The sequence below is a fragment of the Sinocyclocheilus anshuiensis genome, unplaced genomic scaffold (genome assembly GCF_001515605.1).
Source record: "Sinocyclocheilus anshuiensis isolate Anshui unplaced genomic scaffold, SAMN03320099.WGS_v1.1 scaffold749, whole genome shotgun sequence".
In the NCBI taxonomy this organism is placed as follows: domain Eukaryota; kingdom Metazoa; phylum Chordata; class Actinopteri; order Cypriniformes; family Cyprinidae; genus Sinocyclocheilus; species Sinocyclocheilus anshuiensis.
The window spans coordinates 174,566-185,445 of NW_015536489.1; the positions used below are offsets into that span (position 1 = coordinate 174,566).

The 10,880-nt window shown below is 36.5% G+C and overlaps 1 protein-coding gene across 3 annotated transcripts in view; it reads right to left on the reverse strand.

The window, feature by feature from the left end:
• Positions 1-6,513: 6,513 nt before the first annotated feature.
• trim44 (tripartite motif containing 44) overlaps positions 6,514-10,880 on the reverse strand; it is a 58,019-nt gene continuing 53,652 nt past the window's right edge. For all 3 annotated transcript variants that reach the window (XM_016481487.1, XM_016481479.1, XM_016481496.1), the window contains exon 6: positions 6,514-7,535. In XM_016481487.1, the coding sequence (XP_016336973.1) occupies positions 7,454-7,535 (82 nt within the window). In that variant the 3' untranslated portion in view covers positions 6,514-7,453. The remainder of the gene's footprint in view (positions 7,536-10,880) is intronic.

The following is a 10,880-nucleotide window of genomic DNA, read 5'->3' on the forward strand; positions in this document are numbered from 1 at the left end:
ATACTTACCATGTCCAAAATCTCAAGACCTGTCATGGTTATGACAAGTCTTCCAATGAGCAGCGGGGTATGTAACAGTCCATAGTTCTGTTACTATGGTTTTAGTAGGTTGTAGTACTACTCCTGTCCTTTAGGGACTCTAAGTTGCTCTTCTCCTCTAACTTAAATCCCGGTGAGGTGGTAGAGGAAGAGAGAGATCTGTTTGGAGAAGGGGAAGCATGGTTGTGCCTTTTTAAAAAGAGGAGGATGGTTATAAATGTACTGGAAGTTCTAAAATGTCACGTTGGCCAGTTTTCAACAGCAGTTATATTTTCTATTAGTTTGTCATTACTCATACTGTGGTGGAGTATCAAGTAGCATAACATATAAGTACAGGAACCTCAAACTTTTACTTAAAAGCAATAATTTGCCTAATATATTACTTTTCATGACTGGTGTATGCATAATTTGATGGCTTGCAGACTAATAACCTTACCCTTGTTGACCAAGTTTGTAGGTATGGTGCTCTCTGCTGGTTGTGTCTATATTCTGACAGCCTCTCTTGTATGTACAGACAGAGGTCAAACTCTTTGCCATGATCCACACGGAGCTGATCCCACATTCCATAATGTGTTACTGCAGGTCTACATAAACATATATGATATAATTTTTTCTATGACAATTAAAATATTTTATTTTAAACTTAATATGCAATACTGACCTGTACACAGCATCATAGATAGCTAGATTGTTTTTTGTAGACATAATTGCATTTGCAACAATTTTCTTGCTGTATCCATCCACAGCAATTACGTGAGTCACTCCAAACATGACCAATTTTTCATTTTGGTCCATGTGTAGCTTGTGTCCCATGTATTCTGCATTATATGGGTTTGGGTTAAAGTTACGGGTACCCTATACAAGGTAAGCAAGAAAATATATGAATACCTTTGGTCCACATAGGAATACATCTTCGGGCATACAAATTGTTACACTTATAAACTCTTGTAAAAGCATGAAACTTAACTACTTTATAACATACTTTACGCCGTTCTTCATGGTAAGGGGCATGGGCTGCTCTCAGAACACGTCCGATTCGGCATTCCCCTGCACGGACCCCAACTGATGACAGGAAGTCTGTCATCATTTTACGGCCATAAGTTGATCCAGTCTGTTAACACACACACACACAAGCTACAGTAAATAGTATAGCATTTTTTTTCTATTACTTATTCATTATTCATACCTGATGTATTGCTCGAGAGACTGCAATTTAAGGTCTGAATCAGAGGAGTGTCCTTTTCTCCGCAGATTATGATTGGCAAATTGTCTCCGGATACTGATCTCAGAGTTTCCCCGCTGGACACCCATTTCTCGCAGCCTTTCAGACATCTCTCGATATGTCACACCATTCATAAACATATCATAAATTGCTGGCATGTATGACTCGAGTGAGGCCATTGTGGGTCTTTCGGTAGTGTACCAGAGATGATGACAGGCTTATTGCCCGGCTATTCATTGTGCATGCGCAAAAGACACCGCGAAAACTGGAAAAATAAATAAAAACGTAAAATAGCCGTATTATTTCGTTTAGGTTTTCCTGTTTATTATATTTTTGGGTTCGAGCTGAAAAACGGGAAAAAGACATCAGCTGACATTTTTTGGTTCATACAGAAAAACCGAAAAACGAAATATCGACCTGTTTTGCCCATTTTTCTTTTTCCAGAGTATGTGGAATAATTGACTGATCAGATGATACACGGTGTAAGGGTTTCGGTGATTGTTAGTTTTGGGGCAGAATACATCCACTGCTGTGACGGCGCTGCTGTTTTGCCTGGGTCTCATCTTTGTTAATTTTGTTATTGTTCGTGAGTTTGTGTTTACACCGTGCGTGCGTGCGTTTGAGTTATTATTGAAGTGATTTTGTCTTCTGTTACTTGTTTTCTTCTGAGCAGATATTTGACTATCTGTTGTCTTTTTTTTTTCTCGTTCTTTTCCGTGAAAAGTATTAAGTTGTTTATTTGGTTAGCTACAACAGTAGGCCTATAATTGTATTTTTCCTTTGTTTGTTTTGGAGTGTGTAATTAATTTTGTATTGTGTTCCTTGTTTTCTGTATTTTGTGATTTGTTTATTTATTTATTTTTTTGTATTGTATTTTTCAGTCAATCTTTATAGTGGGAGAGCCCAGCTGTGGTTGTAATGTACTGGTGTGCATACATAAGAGTGCTGTGCTTAATAAGCTTGCTGTGTTTTCATAAGTGTGTTGTGGGTTTCTTTTCTCTTTTTTTTTTTGTTGAGGGTTGGGTGGAAGGCTGAGGACCCCTGCTGGCCACCTCCTTTACTTTCTATTGTTTTTTTTTGTGTATCTGTATGTATAATTTGGATTTGTGCTTTGGTGATTGAGACCTTGTGTGGAATCAATGTATTGTGTATTTTTAACTCTTATATTTCAATAAAGTGCCTGTTGTCTTTATCCTTCCAGTCCACGTCTCCATACTCACCCTGCCTTGGCAGCGAACCTGTGTGCCTTTGATAAGGCTGTTATTTCCTGGTGTATTCCGGGTGGCGTAGTCGATTTATAATTTTAGTGTTCTTTATTTTGTAATCTCTCTCTTCTTGACCATCTCTGCCACAATGGTTCCATAAATTATGGCGAGTCGTCCAGGTCCTGAAGCTGCAGAGCAGCCCCAGACCATCACACTACCTCCACCATGTTTGACTGTTGGTATGATGTTCTTTTTATGAAATGCTGTGTTGGTTTTACGCCAGATGTAACGGGACACACACCTTCCAAAAAGTTCAACTTTTGTCTCATCAGTGTACAGAATATTTGCCCAAAAGTCTTGGGGATAATCAAGATATTTTTTGGCAAAATGTGAGACGAGGCTTTGTGTTCTTTTTGGTCAGCAGTGGCTTTTGCCTTGGAACTCTCCCATGGATGCCGTTTTTGCCCAGTCTCTTTCTTATTGTTGAATCATGAACACTGACCTTAATTGAGGCAAGTGAGGCCTGCAGTTCTTTAGATGTTGTTCTGGGTTCTTTTATGACCTCCTGGATGAGTCGTCGTTGTGCTCTTGGAGTAATTTTGGTTGGCCGGCAACTCCTGGGAAGGCTCACCATTGTTCCAAGTTTTCTCAATTTGTGGATAATGGCTCTGACCATGGTTCGCTGGAGTCCCAAAGCCTTAGAAATGGCTTTATAACTGTTTCCAGACTTGATACATGTCAACTATTTTGTTTCTCATCTGTCCTTGAATTTCTTTAGATCGTGGCATGATGTGTTGCTCTTTAAGCATGCTTCACTTTATCAGACAGGTTCTATTTAAGTGGTTTCTTGATTCAGCAGGTCTGGCAGTAATCAGGCCTAGGTGTGGCTAGTGCCATTTAACTCCGCTTTCTAAAATAATGTGCTTAATCACAGTTCTTTCATGATTTAACTGGAGGGGGCAATTCATTTTTCACGTAGGGCCAGTTAGGTTTGGACCGCTTATTTCCCTTAATAAATGAAATCCTCATTTAAAAACTGCTTTTTGTATTTACTTGCATTATCTTTGTGTAATATTAAAATTTGTTTGATGATCTGAATCTTTTAAGTGTGACAAATATGCAAAATGGCTTTATAACTGTTTCCAGACTTGATACATGTCAACTATTTTGTTTCTCATCTGTCCTTGAATTTCTTTAGATCGTGGCATGATGTGTTGCTCTTTAAGCATGCTTCACTTTATCAGACAGGTTCTATTTAAGTGGTTTCTTGATTCAGCAGGTCTGGCAGTAATCAGGCCTAGGTGTGGCTAGTGCCATTTAACTCCGCTTTCTAAAATAATGTGCTTAATCACAGTTCTTTCATGATTTAACTGGAGGGGGCAATTCATTTTTCACGTAGGGCCAGTTAGGTTTGGACCGCTTATTTCCCTTAATAAATGAAATCCTCATTTAAAAACTGCTTTTTGTATTTACTTGCATTATCTTTGTGTAATATTAAAATTTGTTTGATCTGAATCTTTTAAATGTGACAAATATGCAAAAAAAAAAAAATAAAAAAAAAAACAAAGGGGGCAAATACCTTTTCACGGCACTGTAAGTACTTAGGTCATTGACTGCTCCTATACTTGGAAAGCTCATGATGAATATCTCTTTGGCATAAATCAGAATTATGTTCTTATTTTATCAAGCAGTTCTGGGTATTCTGTTAAATTATTGGATGCAAGATTGGTATGGGAGTCTTTTGTTTGTCAAAATCACAGCATGCACATCTTTTTAACATTGCTATGACAGTTATGGGTGTAAAGGAATATACATCACTTCAACCCCTTTCGTTTTAGGCTGAAGACAAACTTCCTGAAAAGGAATAACTCCAACTCTTTAAAGTTTGAGTCCTTTTAATTCAGCTAGAAAGTCATGCCATGATATATAAATATTCTATTGGTCAATACATACGTCTTCAGAACAAATTAAATTCACAGGTCACCAAATGTGAAATTTGGAACACAGTGAAATGCAAAACTTACGCTAAGAAAAATGACCACCTAGAGCAGTGGAAGAGCAGCATCAAGTGTATTTGCGATTGCATGGCCATAGTCAAACAAACTGAATTATAACAGTACACCTGAGCCTTGTTCAGGGAAAATGTTTACAAAAGGACATCACAATGGGTTGGGAAGATAGGAATAGAACATTCTATATGCCAAAAGCGGACACTTTGTCTGTTCAAGTAATGTCGGAAATATTGTATTTTACGAGTTGATCTCACATGAATCCAACCACAAATTTGTACTTATGAGTTGGAAATTCAGGATTTCCTTTTTAGACCCGAGTTTCTGAATTGGACGTGTCAGTGAGAAAACATGCAGACGCAATGGACGCAGCATCTTTATTGAAGGTACATTTATTCATTTTTTTTCAATTTATAGTAAAACTGAAGTGGAAAAATGTACAATTACTATAGAATGTATAGAGATGTGAAACATTGTTTGCCTCCACCTTTATTTCTTTTGTTTTTGTATATATTTCATAGTAAATAGTTCAGAAATGAAAACAATGTCTAACATAAAACAAAGGCACCCTGAGTAAACACAAAATAGTTTTTAAATGACAATGTTATTTATTGAAGCAAAACAATATCTAATACCAGCTGTTCTAAATCTACGATACTGCATTCATAATGGGGTTCAGCTGGACTAGATGCAACTAGGCCTGATTAATGCCAGACCTCAAATTAAATCAACACTTACGTGAAAACTTTTTCAACAGCAGGATGTTGGTTAAATAGGTCGTACCCAGTAACACACTATGCCAAAGGTGAAAGAAATTCCAGTAATGTTTAAGAAGAAAAAGAACAACAGTGAGAGCTTTTATCTTCAAATGGAAAAATCTCGGGATAGTAGTAAACCGTCCCAGAAATGGCTGACCTTCTAAAATTCCTTCAAGAGCACAGTGACATTTTCTGTGACATGACCATTCAGGAAGTCGCAAAAGACCCAAGGACAACACCTGAAGAAACTGCAGGCCTCTCTTGCATCAGTACAGGTCAATGTACTTGGCTTCACTTTCCGAAAGACACTGGACAAAACTGGCATCCATGGAAGAGTGGTGAGGTAAAATACCCTGCTATCACAGAAGCATATTAATGCTTGTCTGAATTTTGTCAAATTGTTTGCAGGATGGGGGTCCCATTACATCTGATGTAAACCAAATACTGAATTCCTCCAAAAATAACCTCATATCTATGGTCAAACATGGTGGCGACTCTGTGCTGGTGTGGAGATGCTTTGCTGCTTTAGGGCCTGGCAACTTGCAATAATTGAAGGAAACATGAATTCTGCTCTCTAACAGAAAATCCTAAGGAGAATGTCAGGTTTTCAGTCTGTAATCAGAAGATCAAGCTCAACGGGATTATGCAGCAGGACACTGAAAACCCTCCAGCGGGGCTGAACTAAAGCAGTTCTGCAAAGAAAAGTGGGCCAAACTTCCATCACAGTGCCGTGAAAAACTAACCTCGTTATCAGAAGCATTTGGTTGCAATTATTGCTGCTGAAGGTGGCACAAACACATTTTAAGTTCAAGAGAGCAAGTCACATGGCTGATAGGTGTTGGATTTTTTTTTTTACCTTCAAAAAAAAAAAAAATCGTTTAAACTAATGTGTTTACTCCGGTTGCATTGGTTTTGTTTGCTTCTGAAGCTGCGGACAGGTATGGATTTATTTTACTTATTTTTATTTTATTTGATTTTTAAGGAAAATGCTTTGAGTGCTTGCACACTGGCTGACTGAGTATTTCAGTCCACAAAGGCATTGCTATCTTTGATTATTAAATCTGTCATACCATCATCATCTTATCAGATTATGGAAGGAGTTTAGGACCAGTAAATGAAATCGTCAAAGCGATTTCAACAACATAGCGACAAAAAAAAGGCATATGAATATTGAGCTAGAACACCTAACCTTCTATTCTGTTTTTATGAGAGCTTAACCTATACATTCATGAATGCTATGTGCTAGCAATAGTGAAAATGACCAGCCTTCAGATGAACAAATTAAAAAGATCAAAAACTTTTTTTATTTGTTTACAGCAAGGAATAATCAGAACAAAAGCAGAAGTTATTGAGTATAACCAATCTAATTGTTGCACACTATCAAAGACCATATCAAAAATATAATGCCATGTTTCCCCTTAGCAAAGCATAGTTTAGGTATCAAAAAGAAATCTACTAATGCAGCAAATCTTTCTCTCAGTGTTTTGCTGCATTTGTAGATTTATTTTTGATACTTAAAATATATATAAACAGGACCTGGTGGTCCCTCCAATATTGAGAAAAAGCATACAAGCCAATTGCAGACACAACACACTAATACTTAAACACACAATAATGGTTTAGCAACGTGTCACGATCAGGGTTGAAACACATTTGGTACACTGGGCATCAGTGATGCAGGAAATGGTACATTTCTTTCTGATAAAGAAAAAGCAACCAACAAATGGATTAGAAACAATGCACAGCTAGACCAACTATATAATCTTCTGCGTTTAAGCTCAAATAGAATCAAAGTATAGCATGATGATGTGAGTTTGTATGGTATGAGACCACATTTCATGAATCGCACAATTAACACAGGAGTGGTATATAAATAATGTTTAGAAAGCAAATGTTAAACAAACAAACTAAAATACATGGTAACTGGTTTAAACTGTTTAAAACAATCTTGTTTGTTTAACACAATACAAATAACAGACAAAATATTCAGTTTTAGTTTTGTTTGTGCCTCCTCAGCTTTTACATATTACTTTATTGCCTTTAATTAAAAAGGAAATAAATTGGTTCAACATAAAACAATTAGCTGCAAATATTCAAATAACTGGTTAAAATGAAGAAATATCATCAGCACAGTTACATTCAGATATAGTCATAGTTTTGATCCCACCAAGTGAGGTATGAAAAGAAGATGGGAGAGATGGTGACAGAATGGTTTTTAGTTTTAGGGTGCATGCCCAATATATGCATCTTCTCTGTCTTCATCTCCTGAAGGATCTTCTGGGGCCCTCCTTTGATTAGCTGCTCTGTAAGTGGAAAAATGACTCATTTACATTCAAACATAAACAAAACAAAGAAACCTGCACATGAACAAGAAGTTAAAACTTTGTAGTAGCTAAATCAAGATAAATATATAGACATAATGGTGAGTCACAGGGCCCTGTTTTAAAAGTGGTAGGCCATACACACTACAGGTACATCTAAAAAAATTAGAATATCATGAAAATGGTCAATATTTTTTGTCACTCATTTCAGAAAGTGAAACCCATATATTATATAGATTCATTACACAGAGTGAAATATTTCAAGCCTTTATTTCTTGAAATTTTGATGATTATGGCTTACAGATAATGAAAACCCAAAATTCAGTGTCTCAGAAAATTAGAATATTGTGAAAAAGTTCAATATTGGAAAGTCATGGTGTCACACCCTAATCAGCTAATTACCTCAAAACACCTGCAAAGGTTTCCTGAGCCTTTAAATGGTCTCTCAGTCTGGGTCAGTAGGCTACACAATCATGGGAAAGCCACAAAAGTTCATTGCTAAAGAAGCTGGTTGTTCACAGAGTGCTGTATCCAAGCATATTCATAGAAAGTTGAGTGGAAGGAAAAAGTGTGGTAGGAAAAGGTGCACCAGCAAAAGGGATAACCGCAGCCTTGAGAGGATTGTCAGGCAAAATCCATTCAAGAATTTGGGGGAGCTTCACAAGGAGTGGACTGAGGCTGGCAACATCATGGCTGGTGCAGATCACCAACGTGTTTCGCCAATGTCAGTGACAGCAGCAGGGCTGTATTTTCAGACAGCATTCTTAGGGGAATTTTCTGAGACACTGAATTTTGGGTTTTCATTATCTGTAAACCATAATCATCAAAATTTCAAGAAATAAAGGCTTGAAATATTTCACTCTGTGTAATGAATCTATATAATATATGGGTTTCACTTTCTGAAATGAGTGACAAAAAATATTGACCTTTTTCATGATATTCAAATTTTTTGAGATGTACCTGTATTTTCCTATTTGATACTGTAAAGCTGCTTTGACACAATCTGTATCGTTAACAGCGCTATATAAATAAAGGTGACTTGACTTGATTGCTGTAGTAATTAAAAAGGCTTCCAGCACCACTGATAAAGGCAGCAATATATTCACAAGGAAGTTTTTTCATCCTTCATTTTCATGTTTAAATTTCATTTGCAGTGAATACCCTTCCGCTTTAGACCAGGGGTTCCCAAAACGTTCCATTCCACCTAGATAAGTATAATCTATTTTAAGACCCACCAAAATATTTGTGATAAAAAAACTACTGATATTACTGTAAGCTTAATCTTAATTAAAAGTGTAATATGACAGAAATTAGTTTATTTATAAATTACAGAAAAAAAAAACAGTTTGGAGATTGAAATAATTATGAAATAATTTTAAAAATAAACAGATGTGTCTCACTTTAAATAAACACTAAAAACAGAGATGACAAATTTACTTAAGCCAGAAATTTAGTCTACTTTTGCAATGGTGTTTAGCGATATCTTCAAAAGATTTTTGAACTTTGGCACATTTTTTTACATTTTGTTATGCTAGCATGTGGAAATGTTTAAAACATGTAGTGATACATTTAACCCCACGTTTGTGCCCCGCTCACCCCGTACATGCAAAATGCTTTTTACTAGGGCTGGGTTTTGACACAAATTTCACAATTCGATTCGATTCTCATTCACAAGTTTGCGATTCGATTCCATTCCCAATTCGATTCGATTATCGATCAATATCGATTATTTTGGATATATATCTGGTACACATGCTAAATTTTCTCAAGGAAAAAAACCAGTGGTTCCCAGCCCTGGTCCTGAAGGCACCCCAACACTGCACATTTTGCATGTCTCCTTTCTCTGACACACAAGTTTCAGGTCTTGGAGTCTCTACTAATGAGCTGATGACCTGAATCAGGTGTGTTTGATTAAGGAGACATGCAAGACGTGCAGTGTTGGGGCGCCTCCAGGGCCAGGGTTGGGAACCACTGCTTTAAACCAAATAGCTTCACAGTATTATGAAAAACAGTGTCAGTGTTTCTTTCAATTAGAATTACACTTCAATTTCTCATACTTATATTTGGCTTTATTAAACTTGAAAATATAATGAATTTATATGCAGTTTTTTATTACAAGTCAATTCATTGAACCATTTTCACAGTCTTTATCTCAGAGGTGGAACTTTCAAGTCACAAGCAAGTCTCAAGTCAAATCCCAAGTCTTCAAAGAGATAAAGTTAATGAGATAATTGAGTGACTAATTAAATGATGATTGTGCATTAGTGATTAACACCTGCTGTTATTGAGAATTACAGAGGATCCGATGTTGATGTTTTATTGGTTAAAATTAGGGCTGCACGATAAATCGCATGCGATATTTAATGCGCATCTGGTCAGAAAGCCAGTTCTGTAATCAGCGGTAAATCTCCATCACCTGCGGGCTTTCACATTGAGCAGCATTAACTACACAGAGCCGTTGTTCACTGACGAGCTGCGCAAAATATCGCATGCGATTTATCGTGCAGCCCTAGTTAAAATGATGCCACCATCACAGATCAGTGTTTGCTTTAGTCGGGCTCTTGACCCTTGACTTCCTGCGTTAAATCTCTCTCTGTAGCAGTGCATGTGGTGTTGTAAAGCAGAGAGATCAGTGCTCTACAATGAGGAGATATTAGCTGTTTTTATATGAGACAGTCATCATGAGCTGGCTTGATTATAATCAAAATAACTTTTTTTTTTTTTATTTATATGTTTTGCATAATCAACCCTGTGAAACTACAGCATGCAAACAAAGTGTTGTTCTAATAGTTATAGTGAATGAATTTGAAATCTATGTAATGCATATAAAAATTTGAACACTAGTTAGACACAGACAGACATCAAGAACCAGCATATGAATCTCAGCAATGGTGACAATCAACACAATTCTTCATGCTGCAATGCATGCTGGGTAACACCATAGTAAAAACTCCCATCATGCACTGCAGTATGAAAAATTATTGTCACCACTGTTGAGGATCGTCTGATAAGTGTTCATGTCTAAAAGCCTGAGCCGATACCATTTTTTTATATTGAAGCATTAGAGTGGCATTTGTTTAATATTACTTTTTTTTTTTTCAGTTCAGTAATAGCTGAATGTCAGTCAATAAACCAAAGAGAGATCACTTCCTGCATGCTCGTTCATCATGAGTTATAAGCAGAAAGCATAAGTTAATATGCTACTTCAAGGTTTGATTCAGCAATGCACAAACGTTTTAAAAGGGTATGAGTACATTAATAAAAGGGTCAAGAGACCAGTATATACATATATATATATATATATATATATACATACAAAACTGTCTA